The sequence below is a fragment of the Gobio gobio genome, assembly GCF_949357685.1.
Source record: "Gobio gobio genome assembly, chromosome: 13".
Lineage (NCBI taxonomy): Eukaryota > Metazoa > Chordata > Actinopteri > Cypriniformes > Gobionidae > Gobio > Gobio gobio.
In genome coordinates, this window is record NC_137106.1 from 31,001,061 (window position 1) to 31,019,626 (window position 18,566).

Genomic DNA, 18,566 nt, shown 5'->3' on the forward strand with positions numbered 1-18,566 from the left:
GATTTCTGAAGGGTCATGTGACACTGAAGACTGGAGTAATGATGCTGAAAATTCAGCGGTCATCACAGGAATATATTATATTTTAAGATACATTGCCATAGAAAACAGTTCAATTGTATTATTATTTCAGTAACACTTTACAATAAGTTTCCATTAGTTAACATTAATGAACTACTTTAATTAACATGAACTAAGAATGAATAATACTTCTACAGCATTTATTAATTTTAGTTAATGTTAACTTCAACATTTATGAATACATTAAGGAAATCAAAAGTTATTTGTTAACACAAGTGAACTAACATGAACAAACAATGAACGGCTGGATTTTAAATCACCCAATCTAACTTCATGTTAGTTAACTTAATACATTGAAGTAATGTTAACAAATGAGACCTTATTGTAAAGTGTAACCAATATTTCACAATATTACTGTTTTTACTGTATTTTTTATCAAATAAATGCAGCTTAAGAGACTTTTCAAAAAAAACTTTTGAATGGTAGTTGGAGCAATTTATTCAATATTAAACCTTACTCTTTCTGTTAAGAAGCTTTTGAACGTCTCTAGTTTAATTTTTGAAATGATGCTCAAACTGAGCATTGAGATATTTAAAATTTTTTTTATCAGATATTCAAAACAAAACAATATTTTAAATAGGTATCAGGAACCTGAACAGGAACAGGAAGACAAGAGTTAAATTGTGGCTATTATGTTTGACAGCCCTAACAATTGAGAATCCAGTGGAGGTTCTAATGAATGGCTAAAGAGAATTGATCAGCTACGCAAATAGCTCAGGTGAACAACTCTATGAAAATGAGCATCTGAAAGCAATAGCCATTAATGGAAGTTCAAGCTGCCCAACATTGGGCCGGTGAGATAGCAAGGGCCAGAGGGCATTGGGGGAGGGAGGGCGAGTGCACCGAGGTGGAGCACAAGTCTCCAAAGTAAATCTTTCTGGGGTACCTTTTCAACAGCTAGTTTCACAACGCACACCCCCACTAACTTCTTCCAGACCCAGGGCTGGAGGATCTGAAGCGAGAGAGGCAGCGAAAGGGACCAAAAGAGCTTCCAGATGTGGGGACTGTTTCCCTTTTTTGAAACGCCAGTTCCTTCTCACTTCCTTTTCATCTGAAGGGAGGAGATAAGTAAAAGCACCAGTATGGAGTTGAGAGGCGGCTGACGTGCCGAAAGCCTCCTCGCCCCTTACGAGGACCTCTCAGGAGAAGGGCAACAGGAAGCACAGCAGCTCCTTCCAGGCTCAAATCTGTGGCCTCAATCATTCATGGGCTATGATGGTGATCCCTAGCTAGCAGCTGTCCCCGATGCTGATGTCGCCATCCAAGTCAGAGGAAAGGGAATGGTGATTTTGCACACTTTCACAGGTTGATTCTTTTCACAGCCATGCACATTTCACTCCTCTGATCAAAGTAACATCACTCTTTCTGTAAATTTAAGAGACGTTTTACATTTACATTACTGTTGAAAAGTTTGGGGTCGGTAAGATTCAGTTTTGTTTTGAAAGAAATGAAGCAAGAATGCCTTACAATGATCAAAGTAAAGTGACAGTCAAGACATTTATAATGTTAAAAAAGATTTTTATTTCAAATAAATGCTGTTCTTTTTTAACTTTCTATTAATCAAAGAATCTTGAAAAAAAATGTAATACAGTTTTCAAGCTGAAAAACAGTTTTTAACACTGATAATAAGAAATGTTTCTTGTGTGCCAGCAATTATGTGACACTAAAGAATAAAGTCAGCTTTGCTATCACAGGAATAAATTATTTTACAAGGATTCATTTTAAAATATATAAAAATAGAAAATATTACGTTTTTTTTAACTGTATTTCTGATTATAAATGCATAAATGGTAAAATAAAATATTTCTGATAAAAATCAGCCTTGGTGAAATGAAGAGATTTCTATCAAAAACTTAACAGTGTAGATCCTATAAAATTATATTATATTCATAAAAATACTTTAATTTGCTATTATTTACATGCAGGATTTCAATTACATGTTTTGGACATTATTCTTTCTTTCCGTTGCAGTGCGTTTGCAGTATGTATGTATTTGTACTCTTTTAGAGAAGTTTGACTCTAGTAACCTGCCAAGCATATGCTTTGTTGCAAAAATTAAATGCATGAATGAATTTTTAACATCTGCAAATACAAATATAACCGGCAAGCGTCATTTTTGTGCAGGGAAAAAAACCCTCTCAAGTGACCAGATTTCTCATGGTTGACCACAGGACGGGATATGGGTAGAGTTTAGGAAAATTTAGGAAAGAAGAAATACAGGACAAAACATGATTTTTTTTCATAATAAGCCAGGGCACTAAAAATAGAGCTGAAATATGGGACTGTCCCGAGAAAAAACGGATGCCTGGCCACCCTATCAAAGAACCTTTTTCAAATATAAAGAAACTTTTGTGGAATGGAGAGATTCCATGGTTCTTTGTGAAATCATCGATGCCAAAGAGTTTCTGTTCTATCAATTCTATTGTCGATTATTTTCATTAGCGATTGCAGCTCTAGTGGTCAATGGATGCTAGATAGGGTAGGTCTGTAATACTTGCACAACAATGCAAGTTGTGAAAGAAACAGAAGCACATCATAACATCTGGAAAAACAATCCATTACCCTGCTCTAAGGGGGGTGTGGGTAAACACATTCTTACACCTTAAACATGTGTATCTGCACCCTCTCGCCGAGCAAGTCAACACCTCAAGACAAAGATGAATGTCCAGTGTTTGTCGAGTCCGCCTGTGTGTACAGAGAAGTAGTCAGGCTTAACAATGAGATCAGGTATGCCAATCACCACGGCAAGATAAAAATGCCAACTTAGGTAACAACTGTGATTTACGAGGAAGAGTCTTCAGAATTATCTCTGTGCTCATTTTCTCCGGAGAACAAACAAGACAAGGCATATTTCTTAACTGCATGTTTGTGTGGGGACGCCAGGAGTTTTGGATGGATTGAAAGCCAGATCTGATCGAAAGAACTTTATTTCCCTCAGGCCAGGGACACGTCGGACTGTGAAACCACTAGACCGTGAAAGCATCTGCATCTGTATTCAGAAACAATAAATGAATTGAAAATTTAGGCCAGCCCAGGACAAACTGCCTCATTAAACTGCAAAAAACATTTTTTAATTGACTTGTTTTCCAGTAAAAATATTTAAAGTCCTTAAAACAAGATAAAATTATTCGAGAAGTAACAATGCATAAGATTTTAAGACTTGTTTTCATTATCTTGAATATAATAAAATATTCTGTCTTACTGCTCGGACTTTCACTTGTTTTTAACAAGTTTATACTTAAAGTGGGGAAAAAATCTGCCAGAGCAATTAGATAAAATACAATTATATTGAATTTAAAAAAGATATGCTATCTAAATCTTAGGGCCAGATTTACTAACAGCTTGCGCCAGTGTAAACCCTCTTTTGACGTTGGAAAACTACTGTCAGGATTTACTAAAGACACGCAGTGATAAATTAGCACTGAAAAGGCGTGGACAGAGTTATTTTTGCGGCTGACCTTATTGCATATCCATTTGTAAGAATTTCCCTTTCAGACACAAAATTTATGGGAGGAGACTATTTAAATGAATCACGCAATGTGATTTACTAAAGTTTGCCCGTGTCAATGTACTGTATGTTTGCGCCATTATTTACCCCCCCAAAAAAGCACATCTTAAATCAGATGCTAATTGGTAGATTGTGTTGGTCATTGTGAAAATGATCCGTCACGCGCAGAACTTTCCACTCCCATCTGCGCTTTTTTAGAATTGCGCTCATGCTAATTTGTCCTGTTTAGTAAATCTGGCCCTTACAGTGTTGCTTCACAGCTAAACTGATCTTTTTTCAAAGATTATTCGATATTTTAACTGGAAAATAAGACAAAAATACGCCTTGCGAATAGGATTTTGCATTGTGCATGGAGGGAAGGACAAACGCAAATGAATAACTAGAACAAATGCACACTAACTCTCATCTCAGTCCTCCTGATGATGAAATAACCGCATTGACTAAAATTAGAGAGTACAGTGAACCTCCAAGTATGACATCCAAAACAAACTTGGCATATGAATTAAGTAGGTGTCAAATTGTCTTCAAGAACTATTGAAACAATTAAATATTGCATAAGCTATAAAAGTTATTGGGATCTTTGTTTTAACAAAAGTGAAATGAAATGGCACGCTATGAAATAATATAAACTGTAAGCCTGGCAGCAAATGAGTGCTGGAGGCAATTTGTTCACACTGAAGTCACTTGTCAGATCCATACAGTGCTGCAGGCTTCAAATCAAACATGACCGCCACTGACTTATGGGTAAAACGGAACAGAACAAGTGCGGCCGGAGTAGGTCACAGAAAGCGAGAATAAAAGGACCAAAGAAAGAGGGGACGAAAAGGTTTCAGTTCCCATGAGGATACACAGGATGTCTCCCAGTTGACCTTTGCTTGATTAGTTTTCTTTGTGCATCAACCCCCAACAAACCCACACAAACACTCTGATTGTTTGGGTCCACCTTTGTTCTCACTCTTGCATACTCCAATATCAGTTAATCTACAATAAATGTCATCGGTTAATCGGTAACCTGTTATTACCGTGTGCACCTAAAAGCCCCAAATGCATTTAAATAATGTTGCACAGCAGTTCTTTGAAGTTCTGGATAAATTCAGAATTTATTAAATAGAAGGGTGTATAAAGAATGTAAAAAAGAATGATTGGTTCTCTGTTCCAAGCGCTAAAAATTATCCCCATAAATTCTTAATGCACTAATTTAAAATAATGGAGGGAAAATTAGTCTGGAAAGCACTGGGAGGCTATATTATATATATACTATATAATATAATCAATATAGTATAGTATAGTATAGTATAGTATATATATATATATATATATATATATACATATTGTAATTGAATGTAATGGAATGTTATGAGATATATATATATATATACACACACACACACACGTTTTGTTGACTTGTATTTCCAAGAATGTTTAAATCCAGAGAAATAAGCCATTTTAACCAGGACACGTACTGTGTCTGCGCGTCTTATATCAATTACATCATACCCGCGCGATTTCCTCTATTTTTTTTATTTTGTAGAAACCATAGAACAACATAGACACTTTAATATACTACGTGTTTTATTAGACAGGTGAGCAACTGTTTGGATGCATTCATCGGTAGAAAACTAATCATTGTTATATAGCTCAACACAGTTAGTCTTATTGTTTAAATGTTGTTTTCTTAACATTACCGTGCATACCATGTTTTACCATGCCTAATATCGATCTAGCTTACAGGCGAACACACAGAGTAGCATTATAACATAACTTTCAACACACGCAAATGTATCTAATATGATAAAACAGGGCTGCGTTACCCCACATACACATGACCGGAAGAAGCGGAAGCAACCGTCTGTGGCATAATAAAAGCTCTTTTGCTGTCGAGCCGTGTCGCACTTGTCTCTCATTAGCAATCGCTCCAGAGGAATCGTTCCGCTTCAACGGCTCTCGGCCCCACTTCATACTACAGTAACGTTAATAAATCTTTAATACATGCTCAGCCATGAATATGATTTCTGCCCGAGTCCCGTCGGATTTTTTTCCACTGGCTGTAGAGGTGAAGACAACAACTTCCATGACTCCGTGAAATCAAGGCATCATCAAGCTACGCCTGTTTTGAATAAAAATTACATATTGTGCCTTTAAAATACTTAAAAGTGTTTTAAAACATAGAAATAATTATATAACTGAAAACGCCTTACTAATGCCAGAAAGAGCATATCTCAGAAGTCAACATTCTATAGAGTTTTTTTGCATCAATGTGGGATGCTGGTGAAAGTCAGGAAGTCCATCAGCAGGTGAATGAGAAGAGAAAAGTCACTGGGAGACAGATATTCTCAGGAGACTTCTTCAAGGATGATGGGAACAATAAGTCTTTGTTGGGAGATGAAAATAGCCCTCGGCCAAGCAAAGTTATACTCATATTAGTCATACTGAGCACTTCACCTGGGCCCGAGCCTGTTTGTTGTAGCTGCCAGCGTTGATTGAGTGGCAGGGAAGAAAAGAGGCAGTTTGGTGGGTCTAACCATAGGGCCAGATCACACTAGTTACATGGGTAATTGTTAACACATTTCTGAGGTTTAAACTTTGAGCTAAATATTTTACCTGGACGGAGTTTGTGTACAGCTGTTGAACTAATCAGTCTCATTTTATGAGCACTGGGAAATTGTATGAAGAAAAATCTCACATCGACAGATCTTGCCCACCACCCCCCCTCGTCTCACTTCAAAGTGATCCTCGAGAAACACTTATTTCAATTTCTGGGCCAAGTTTATCCAGAGCGCACAGAGCAAACAAACCTAAAGATTGTATTTTCACAGTGAAATAAAACAGTCGATAAAGCAAAGACGAGAACAATAAAGTTGACAAAGTAAAGGGATGCTTTTCCGTCAATGATGTGCAGATGTACTAAACATGAGAACAGGAAATTACACGAGGAGGAAAGGGTATGCGTTTACTACACGACTGATTGCTGGAAGAAGAAAAAAAATGCATATTGGTGATTGAAGGCAGCAGGGCTGATTTTGCTAAGGAACAGGACAAATGACTCTTGATCTGTAGTGTCTTAGTGACACATTCCTGTGATGTCATATCTGGCATCTTGATTTGTATCTGTGCCACATTAATTATTTGTTGCAATATGCAAGTTCTAGCATGGCACTTTGATGGTGTAAAAAAAAAATTATAATTATTTTTTAAAAATCTGCCAAGTAAATAAATATTCAAATGTAATGTAAAGCAGCTTCAAAAGGATGACGACCATACATGGTACATCCTTGCAAGCTGATTAGCTATTTTTGGGTCAATCCTGCCATCTTGTGGTGCACCCAACAACACACAGTTGACATATATAATGGACTTAAAGACAACTTAAACAACTTCAATTTCAGTCTGTTCCTCACAAAAAGGTATCGTCATGTGGGCCACTTTTATGTAACTTTTAAAGCTCCATTTTAAAGCTTGAAAGCTTCAACTGACATTAACATTAATATGGGAAAAAAACAGCCGTTATATTACTCAACATTTCTTTTGTGTTCCATGGAAGAAATAAAATCACATGGGATTGGAACGACATGAGGGTGAGTAAATTATGATATTGATAATATTTATTTTTGGGTGCCTCAGATTCTTAAAAGAAAACATGACTAAAGTGAAGAAAAATGAGTAAAACTCACCTATTGTTGTTCCATCCTCTCCCATAATGCACTTCATAGAAGTGATGATTTGCTCCACGACAGGAGGTGACATGGAGGTGGCGTAAATTGCACTGTGAGAGTGAGTTCGCAGGTAGTCTATCAAATCCTAAAGGATGAAAAAGCAAAACGCTTCTGTCAGGGTGTGGCTGTAATGAAGCGCACGACGAAGGAGTTGAAAACAAAAACATTCTTTAATATTCACTTCAACAGGATCACAGGAATAAACTAGAAACACAACCAAAATAAATATAGATGACACTGAACAAAGAACTAAGGGGTTAAAAATGTGCCAAATCAACATAATAAAGAAAAGGTGTGTAAACTAAGGGCCGTTTACACAACACTATTTTCAACTAAAAATGGTAAACTTATGCATTTTGGCCATTCATTTACATGACAACAGCGTTTTGGGGCCCTGAAAAACAGGTTTCAAAGTCCAAATTTTTGAAAATGATACCATCATCAAAAACGTGAATTTGTAAAAACCGTGACGTCATGCGCATGCGTATTACGTGTCTTATAGGCGCGTTGTGATTCTTTACAAAGTGACATCGCCAACTAATGGCCTGGCATGCATAATACAGCGGTTTTCATCATTTTCATTGATCCATGTGAACGGGGATCTTTTTGACGTTGCCGTCAGCACACGAAAAACAGAAAAAGAAACAATTTACAAAAATTTACATATCATTGATGTAGATGTAAACGTACCCTAAAACAATGAAACCAAACAACCCTTACAGTTTCATCATGTCTAAATATTTTGTTGCCTTGTATATACTGTAAGCTAATTCTAACTACGAGTTTTACAAAAGACTATAAGTCAAATATACACTTCCATTCAAAAGTTTGAGGTTAGTACGTTTTTTTTCTTAAAGGAATTAATAGTTCCCTTTCAGTCGGTCACTACGACGTACGTCGGTAATAACCGACGAATTGGGATCACTTCAGAGAGCCCCTATCAGCTTCGAGAACTTAAGAACAGGCCAATGAACAATTGGCGTGCGAGATTTGCATCTCGCGCTCCGCCCCGCGCCGCGGGTATAAACAGGAAGCGAGAGCATCGCACTGACGTCATTCACTTCGGAGCCTAACCGGCGTTTGAAGTTTGCAGACTGCTTCCTGACTATTCAGCGAAGATTACTAAACAAGAACAGAGAGAAGAGGATCGTGTGTGTTGGTGTGACGGCGCTTTCCAGCGGGACCGCGAACTCGAAGCTGCAAGGAACAACTGCTGTTATCACAGCAAAAACAGCTTGTTGGTATCAGTGGGCGTTCCTTTTGAGTGCAAACACAGGCTGCACTATCCCCTGTGTGTTGCCGCGGTTTCCCTGGGTGCTTCAGCACTCTCTTAAAAGAGCGATTTCCTCACAAAAAGAGCAACACGGGTGTGACACTGCGTCTTTTTCAAGATGTCATTCCACCCGTGCGTTTCTGGATGCGGTCGTTCCCTCTCGCCCGCTGACGGCCACACACACTGCATCACGTGCCTGGGCTTACAGCACGCTGAGGCAGCGTTTGTGAATAGCTCGTGTTCTCACTGCGGGAACATGACTATTGCGGTGCTTAGGTCGAGACTCTCCTACCTTCGGGAAGGCGGAGTCCCCCTCCCCATACCTCGATCTAGACCTATCCCTAACCAGGATAGACCTACTTCGACGGATGGCCGGGGTGATCTGAGGATTACGTTCAGGCCAAACCCGCCTAGTGTCCAAGCTACGCAGGTCCCTGAACCCTCTCAAGCACCGCTGCCGGTGGCGCCACCGGAAGAGATCGCTGGTCCCGCCCACGGGCGCCCAGTCATCTCTTTCGGAGCGCCCGCGGACGAGCAGATGTCGATCGCAGCATCGGAGGGGGAGTTCCAGTCCTCAGAGGATGAGGATTCAGCTGTGCTGCCTCCCTCTGGGAGAGTGGCAACGGCTGAGTCGGACCCTGAGTTGACGGCTATGCTTTCCCGGGCCGCCGAAAAGGTCGGGCTTGTGTGGAACCCTCCACCACGTCCCGAACCTTCTAGGTTGGATGATTGGTTCCTGGGGGGGGGTCGCGCTGGTTCTCAGCGTCCCGCCCCAGTGCCATTCTTCCCGGAGGTGCATGAGGAGCTTTCCAGGTCGTGGACGACACCCTTCAGTGCCAGAAACAGACCTGGAGGCTCCTCCCTCCTCACTACCCTTGATGGTGGACAGGCCAAGGGTTACGAGAGGATCCCGCCAGTCGAACGCGCCGTCGCGATGCAGCTGCGTCCGGCGACCGCCTCCGAGTGGCGTGGTGATCCTCGTCTCCCGTCCAAAGCCTGTAGGTTTTCGTCCAGTCTAACTGCGAAGGCCTACAGGTCCTGCGGACAGGCCGCGTCTGCCTTGCATGCCTTGGCGTTGCTTCAGGTGCACCAAGCCCAGGCACTCATGGACATGCACGAGGGTAGGTCTGACCCAGAGCTCCTCCGGGAGCTCCGGGCGGCGACGGACCTCGCCCTCCGGGCGACGAAAGTTACCGCCCGTTCCGTGGGTCAGGCGATGTCCACCTTAGTGGTCCAGGAACGGCATCTCTGGCTCAACCTGGCCGACATGAGGGAGACTGACAAGAACCGGTTCCTGGACTCCCCCATATCGTCGGCCGGGTTGTTCGGCGACGCGGTCGAGAATTTCGCCCAGCAGTTCTCGGCCGCCCAGAAGCAGACGGAGGCCATCAAGCATATCCTGCACCGGCGGCCCGCTGCTGCCTCCACCCAGCCGCCGGCTGCAGCGCCTCCGCCTGCCCGTCGCCGAGGACGTCCTCCTGCGGCCGCCCCCGCTCCCGCCCCAGCCCAGCAGCAGCCTTCCACCGGTCGTGGGCGTGGAGCCGGTCGCGGGAAGAACGTCCAGCCCGCTCAGGCCGCTGCCAAGCCAGGTGGCAAGCGCCATCGGAAGAGACCCTGAGACGGGCCGCCCAGAGATGGAGGAAACTGCTCTTCGGGAGATGGCTGCAGCACCACTCCTTCCCCCGGTGGAGGGCCGGGGGAACCCCATTTTATTTTCTGTTCCGCCACTGGCCCCAGTGCCAGTGGCACCCAAATTTTCAATAAAAGAGCAGTTTCTAACATCTCTGGGTGCCAAGAGAGCGCGTCTGACGGTATGCGACGCTACCATGCCTCGTACCCCTCAGACACCTCTCTCCTCGCCAACAGGGGGCGTCGGTTGTGCCTCCCCACGCTCGCCCGTCCCCTCAGCGGATGCAGGTCGTGTGTCAGACCCAGACCCCTGCACGGACCACTCCCATGTCGTCCTGGGGCCCCTGCGTTCCGCTGCGCTGCCCCGCTCCGGGTACGTCCGTGGTGCCGATGGTCCCGCTTGCTCGGTCTCTGGGGGCCTGGCTAGCGCTCCCCGACCCGTCTCGCTGGATCATCCGCACCATCAGACTCGGCTATGCGATTCAGTTCGCCCGGCGTCCCCCGAAGTTCAGGGGTGTCCACTTCACTTCTATACCGAAGGAGGGCGCCCCTGTGCTTCAGGCGGAGATCGCTGTCCTATTGGCGAAGGACGCGATAGAGCCGGTCCCTCCAGCCGATATGAAGTCCGGGTTCTACAGCCCGTACTTCATTGTACCCAAGAAAGGTGGCGGGTTACGACCGATCCTGGACCTGCGTTACCTGAACCGCTCCCTCCACAGGATGCCGTTCCGAATGTTAACCCAGAAACGCATCTTCAGATGCATCCGTCCCCAGGATTGGTTTGCAGCGATCGACCTGAAGGACGCGTACTTTCATGTCTCGATTCTCCCTCGACACAGACCGTTTCTACGCTTTGCTTTCGACGGACGGGCATACCAGTACAAAGTCCTACCCTTCGGGTTGTCCCTGTCGCCCCGTGTCTTCACGAAAGTCGCGGAGGCGGCCATTGCTCCCATGAGAGAGCGTGGTGTTCGCATCCTCAACTATCTCGACGACTGGCTGATTCTTGCCCAGTCGCGGGAGCAGTTGTGCGAACACAGGGACATGGTGCTCCGGCACCTCAGCCAGTTGGGTCTTCGGGTCAACTGGGAGAAGAGCAAACTCTGTCCCGTACAGAGGATCTCTTTTCTCGGGATGGAGATCGACTCGGTCGCCATGACTGCGCGCCTCACAGAGGAGCGCGTCCAGTCGGTGCTGAGCTGCTTGAGTACGCTCAAACGCAGTACAGCGGTTCCACTGAAACATTTTCAGAGGCTCCTGGGGCATATGGCAGCAGCAGCCGCAGTAACGCCGCTAGGGCTGCTCCATATGAGACCGCTTCAGCACTGGCTACACGACCGAGTCCCGAGATGGGCGTGGCACAGCGGGTCCCTCCGTGTCCAAGTGACGCCGAGATGCCGCCAAACCCTCACCCCGTGGTCGGACCCTTCGTTTCTACGGGCAGGAGTGCCTCTAGAACAAGTGTCCAGGCATCATGTTGTCTCCACGGATGCCTCACCCACGGGGTGGGGTGCCACGTACAACGGGCTTGCAGTATCGGGTCTGTGGACGGGGCCCCAACTGCAATGGCATATCAATTGCCTAGAGTTGCTGGCAGTTCGTCTTGCTCTCAGCCGCCTCAAAGGGCCGCTCAAAGACAAGCACGTTCTGGTCCGGACGGACAGCACGACGGCCGTTGCGTACATCAACAAACAGGGTGGTCTACGCTCCCGCCGTTTGTCCCAACTCGCCCGCCATCTCCTCCTGTGGAGTCAGAAGCATCTGAGGTCCCTTCGTGCTATCCACATTCCGGGCCTGCTCAACCGTGCGGCCGACGAGCTGTCACGGTTGCCAGTGCTTCCCGGAGAGTGGCGACTCCACCCCCAGGTGGTCCAGCTGATTTGGAGTCGCTTTGGGGCCGCACAGATCGATCTGTTTGCCGCCCACGACACGACCCACTGCCAGTTGTTCTATTCCCTGTCCGAGGGGACCCTCGGCACGGATGCACTGGCACACAGCTGGCCCCGGGCTCTGCGCAAATATGCGTTTCCCCCAGTGAGCCTTCTTGCACAGACACTGTGCAAGGTCAGGGAGGACGAGGAGCAACTCCTCTTGGTAGCTCCGTACTGGCCCAACAGGACGTGGTTCCCGGAACTAGTGCTCCTCGCGACAGCACCTCCTTGGCCCATTCCTCTGAGGCAGGACCTTCTGTCTCAGAGACGGGGCACCCTATGGCACCCGCGTCCAGACCTCTGGAAACTCCATGTCTGGTCCCTGGACGGGACGCGGAGGTTCTAGGTGACCTACCGCAAGCGGTAGTCGACACCATCGCTTCCGCCAGAGCCCCCTCTACGAGACGGCTTTATGCGTTGAAGTGGAACCTGTTCGTCGACTGGTGCTCTTCTCGCCGAGAAGACCCCCGGAAATGTTCGATCGGATCTGTGCTATCTTTTCTTCAAGACGGGTTGGAGAGAAGGCTGTCTCCCTCCACCCTCAAGGTATATGTTGCCGCCATCGCCGCAAGCCATGACCTCGTTAATGGTGAGTCCTTAGGCAAGCATGATCTGATCGTCAGGTTCCTAAGGGGAGCGAGGAGATTAAATCCTCCTCGCCCTTCTTCTATACCCTCTTGGGACTTGACTCTGGTGCTGACCGCACTTCAGAGGGCGCCCTTCGAGCCTTTACAGTCAGTGGAGCTTAAGATCTTGTCTCTAAAGACAGTACTCCTGATTGCATTGGCCTCAGTTAAGAGGGTAGGGGACCTGCAGGCATTTTCGGTCGACGATTCGTGCCTGGAATTCGGGCCGGGTGATTCTCAGGTAACCCTGAGACCCCGGCCTGGATATGTGCCCAAGGTTCCCACTACTCCCTTCCGGGACCAAGTGGTGAGCCTGCAAGCGCTGCCTTCGGAGGAGGCAGACCCAGCCCTAGCTTTGCTCTGTCCCGTCCGTGCTCTCCGGACTTACGTGGACAGAACGCAAAGCTTCAGGACCTCAGAGCAGCTCTTCGTCTGTTACGGAGGACAGCAGAAGGGAAAGGCTGTCTCCAAGCAGAGGATGGCCCACTGGATAGTGGATGCCATCGTCTTGGCGTATGAATCCCAAGACGTGCCCTGCCCGCTCGGGGTTAGAGCTCACTCCACCAGGGGTGTTGCTTCTTCCTGGGCGCTGGCTCGTGGCGCCTCGCTGACAGACATTTGTAGAGCTGCGGGCTGGGCGACACCCAACACGTTCGCTAGGTTTTATAGCCTGCGTGTAGAGCCGGTGGCTTCTCGTGTGCTCGCTTCCCATAGTCAGCTTCACTGAAGTGCCCGTTCTAGTGTCGGCTTGCTGCGCCATTCCCTTCCCCTGGAACGGATACGTGCGCTTATTTTCTCCAATCGAGTTCCCCAGGATTGGCGAACCCTGTTGAGTCCTCCGCACCCCTCGGCAGTCGGATGTTGCGGAGCGTCCGACGCCAGGTCTGGCACTCGTATGCATTGGTGGAACTTGTGTCAGGCTGGGTTCCGTATGTCGTGACCCCTACGGCGGTCCCATACGTGTATCTCCACGGTTCAGCTCCCTACGGCGAGCTCGTGTCTTTCCCTTGGCAGAGTTCTCTGCCGTCTCAGTACGGTGTCGTCCCCCGCCTGCATTAGGCCGGGGCCTCCCCTGGGACTTCCGTATGTTGTGCTGCCCACGGCCAGCCCATACGTATTCTTCCACATGGTAACTCCCTCCGGGCATGATGTGGCTCCCGCAGCGTCCTTCGGGCACGCTTTCCCAGCGTTATCCAATCAAGTCTGCTGAATGGGTCTTGCGGAACAGCAGTATGACTCTTCTGGCGTGAATCTTCCCGCCCGCTTCAGAACGGGGTCTGAGGGGCTCTCGCTGGGCGCTGGAAGTGGTAGTAACTGTGGCGTTTTCCATAGGGATCCCAATTCGTCGGTTATTACCGACGTACGTCGTAGTGACCGACTGAAAGGGAACGTCTCGGTTACGTATGGTAACCCTCGTTCCCTGAAGGAACAGTTCCTTCCATCACTGCCTGGCCGGTCTCTGGTTAGGCTCCTCAGTGAAAAACGTCAGTGCGATGCTCTCGCTTCCTGTTTATACCCGCGGCGCGGGGCGGAGCGCGAGATGCAAATCTCGCACGCCAATTGTTCATTGGCCTGTTCTTAAGTTCTCGAAGCTGATAGGGGCTCTCTGAAGTGATCCCAATTCGTCGGTTATTACCGACGTACGTCTCCGTTCCCTCCTTCAGGGAACGAGGGTTACCATACGTAACCGAGACGTTTTATTCAGCAATAATGTACTGAATTGATAAGAAGTGTCAGAAGAAGAAAATAAATGTATGTAAAGAGAAAGATTTTATTTCCACAATAATATTAGGAAGCACAACTGTTTTCAAAACATTTATAATGATTAGAAGTGTTTCTTGAGCACCAAATCACAATATTAAAAAGATTTCTGAAGGATCTTGTGACACTGAAGAATGGAGTAATGATGCTGAAAAAATATATTTCAAATTGCAATAATAATAATTCACAATATTATAATATTTCTTTTAAAAATTGTATTGACCACCAACTTTTTAATGGTAGTGTATATTTGCTAAACATTTTTTCCCTTTTCACAATCTTTTTAATATATCAAATTATATAAGCAAGTTGTTGTTTGCGCTTCTGCTATTGGTCAGAAAATGGTTGTAATTACATATTGGCACTTGAACTTCATACCTTCCTCCCTCCTATGTATCCACCAGCAGCACCGAAGCTCTTTGTGAAGGTGCCCATCATGATGTCTACATCTTTGGGGTCCAGTCCAAAATACTCCACCACCCCTCGACCACTCGGTCCTAATGCCCCAATACTATGGGCCTCATCCAGGTAAAGGTAGGCCTTGTACTTCTTTTTCAGGGCTATAACTTCTGGCAGTCGTATAATGGAGCCCTCCATACTAAGTAAAGGACCGGTTAGAGTGGATTAAAATTTGAAATGTGTGGCAATTCATTCAATGGTTAACATTGGTTAAACAGCGCAGCAGTTTACATGTGATAACATGTTCTACACCTGAGAAAACCGCAGGAGTACAAAACTGCACATTTGGATGCATGAGATGAACTCCAGGAAAGTGAGAGTGTTTAAATCACCTATAGATGCCCTCAACAAGAATGAGGATTTTCTTCCAGGGTCGATGTGTTCTGGGCTGGCCATTAACGATAGCATCTCTGAGCAACTTCTCCAGGCTCTGCATATCTGGTGCGAAACAAATAAAATAAGCAGTTAATAACTGTAATATGACCAAGGCTGCATTTATTTGATCAAAAACACAGTAAAAAACAGTAATATTGCAAAATATTCTTACAATTTAAAGTTTTCTTTTTTGATACATTTCAAAAGGGAATACATTTTTGTCTTCAGTGTCACATGATCCTTCAGAAATAATCTTAATATGCTGATTTTAAATTCTTATTATTATTAATGTTGAACACAGTTGTGCTGCTTAATATTTTTGAGGAAACTTTTAATACCTTTTTCAGGATTCTTTGAACAGAAAGAAAAAACAACATTTATTGCTATTTTTGATCAATTTAACACAACCTTGCGCATGTGTGTATATGTGTGTGTGTGTGTGTGTGTGTGTGCGTGTGCGATTTTTCCGGAACCACTGAATATCTAGCTCTAGATAATAATAATTAATAATAATACATTTACCATTATACCTTAGAAAAAGAATAAATGAATAAAATAAATAAATAATTTTTTATTTTACTTTATGGATAGATTATCCATGATTCCAACAGTATAAAAATGAGATCACACATAAAATCACACTCCAGTAAAATAGCTACATAGACCACTTTAAATGTATGCAAGGTGTGTTTTCATAGCATATAAAAGATCAGTTGGTGACAATTGGTGATATTGGTGACATAAGCTACTGGAAAAAGAGTTTTGTTCATTGGTCATTTTAGAACTACATGGTTTTCTGGGGTCGTAGAGTATTCAAATGTTGTCTGTGTCCTTGGTCATAATTTAAGGAACCACAACACATAAATTCATTACAAACTGTCAGTGAGAGAAGTGTTCTGGGCTGCATTTCCCGAAACCTTCTTAACACTACGTCGTTCTTAAGTTATACCTTAAGGTGTACCTTAACGTTAATACGTGTTTCCCGAAACTATCTTAGTTAAGAATACCTTCTGTAAGTATTACTTTCGTAAGGTTGGTCTGAACCACTCTTAGCTATACCTTATCACTATTGACAGTTAATTCCACTAGTGGCCACCACTGTGCAAAAAGCGTCTTTACATGTCAGTCTATACGAATATAATTCTGAAGTTGTAATATACACCTAATGTTCAATCAGGCTAATTTTTTTTAATGAAAGGATTACAATTGTCATTACACTAATGTTTGTTAGATTTTTAATTATATTATCCAAAGGTACATCAGCTGGCAAACCATTAGACAGGAAAAGTTTAGGAGCCTATTTAAAGGGAATGATTGTGGAGGGGAGTTGGGTCAAACTATGGCAGCGAGACAGCGAATAGTTGTGCTAAATCAAAGACGGCGCCGTCCGCGGAGCCATTTAGTGTATATGCACTATTTCATACGTGAAAACTTTAGTCCCCTGGCTACCATGTCAGAAGCCGCTATTCCAAATAAATTTCGCCTGCCACGACAGCAAATTGAGCAGCTTTTAGATCTTGTTGGTCCAACTTTGTCGAGACAAACTGGACGGAGCTACCCTCTCAGCCCTGAAATCCAGCTGCTGGCGGCTCTCCGTTTTTATGCCGTGGGGAGTTTTCTGGAGGTGGTTGGGGATGGATATGGGCTGAGTAACACCTCGGGGTGGCGGTGCATTCATTCAGTAACAGAAATTAGTTATTTACACAATAATGTAATGCAGCTGCTGGGCAATCATCCCTGATTGTGGAGTAAATTAACACACTATGGAAAATATATTGTAATAATATAAACGACTCTTTCAAATGCCAGTGAAGGCATACTGCCAGTTAGTGTAGCGGGTTGACGCATGATGCGGTTGAGCATGAAATTGCTGGTTCGCGTACTCATGTCAGAATTATATAAAATTTAGTTTGCAAGTTCAACTATTTCTGAAGTGCTTCTTTTATAAAAAAAATAAAATATAAAAAATTCGCATAAAGCAGTGAAACAACCCCTGCATAGAGTAAATAATCGATTCTTGAGCTATCGATATAAGCCACTTCAGCACCGCCGCCACGGACAGCACCTGCTAACGTCGCACTTAAGAAGGTTTACCTTAAGTAACCTCCTAAGGTATAGTTCGAGGAACACACCTAGAAATGGTATACCTTTAGTTAAGTTATACCTTTAGAGTCTTCGTAGCGCGCTAAGAGACAACGTTATCGGGAAATGCAGCCCTGAGCACTTCAGTAATAAGTAATCAGAGTGCTTCTGAAGTTTTCCCAAGCCTCTACAATCTGACTCAAGGGTTTCAAGGATCATTACATATTCACCTCAAGTTACTTTATCAGTTTAGAAGCTCATTTATTAATCACTGACAGTCATCTGTCCAAATTGCCTATTTAAACGATTTATTTAAAATAAGAGAGCTGACCTTTCCAGTGATAGCATTTGTATTCATAGGGTTTGACTGGACATTAACCAAATTGGCATTCAGAAACAAGTCTAAAAACAATCCAGACTACAAATAAGGAACCTCATAAAACTTAAACCTTACTTGAAGATTTTAACACGGGTCAAGTTCTGTTAATCTTCCACTCACTCAAGCAGATGCATGTCGTGGGTTATGCACATTGGAGCTTCACCAAAAAGTTCATTCTTTACCTTGTGCTGTTAACAGCTGTGAACCACGAGTGAGGGTGTGTTTATATGTAAATATGGTAAGATAAGAGATGTGCCTGTGAGTGTAAACTTACTATTGTGCTTAAAGACCCGGATGGTGGAGCAAGACAGCCGGGCTCCCAGTACCAGAGAGGCATGGTTCAACTCGTCGCTTAGAATCAGACATCCCTACAAACAGCAAAAAAATGTGTCAGGTCACTGTAAGAAAATGGCCATTGAGTAGATACAACAGATACTGTAGTAATAAATATATATGTGACCCTGGACCACAAAACCAGTCATAAGTCGCACAGGAACATTTGTGGCAATAGCCAACAATACATTGTATGGGTCAAAATTATTAGTATATTAAGTAAGGATCATGTTCCATGAGGATATTTTGTAAATTTCCTACCGTAAATATACAACAAACCATACATCAATGGAAAGCTTATTTCAATAAATGTATAAATCTCAATTAAAAAAGAATGGACCCTTATGACAGGTTTTGTGGTCCATGGTCACATATGTCAATATGTAATGACAGTAACAATACATTTTTATTTGTACTAT

General features: G+C 44.3%; 1 protein-coding gene across 1 annotated transcript in view; it reads right to left on the reverse strand.

Moving 5' to 3' along the window:
* Positions 1-18,566, reverse strand: part of sptlc2a (serine palmitoyltransferase, long chain base subunit 2a) — a 37,662-nt gene that overhangs the window by 10,382 nt on the left and 8,714 nt on the right. Inside the window, exons 6-9 of the mRNA XM_079832675.1 lie at positions 18,089-18,182; positions 15,311-15,416; positions 14,898-15,117; positions 7,258-7,384 (exon numbers count right to left, since the gene is read on the reverse strand). Coding sequence (XP_079688801.1) covers positions 7,258-7,384; positions 14,898-15,117; positions 15,311-15,416; positions 18,089-18,182 — 547 coding nt within the window. The remainder of the gene's footprint in view (positions 1-7,257; positions 7,385-14,897; positions 15,118-15,310; positions 15,417-18,088; positions 18,183-18,566) is intronic.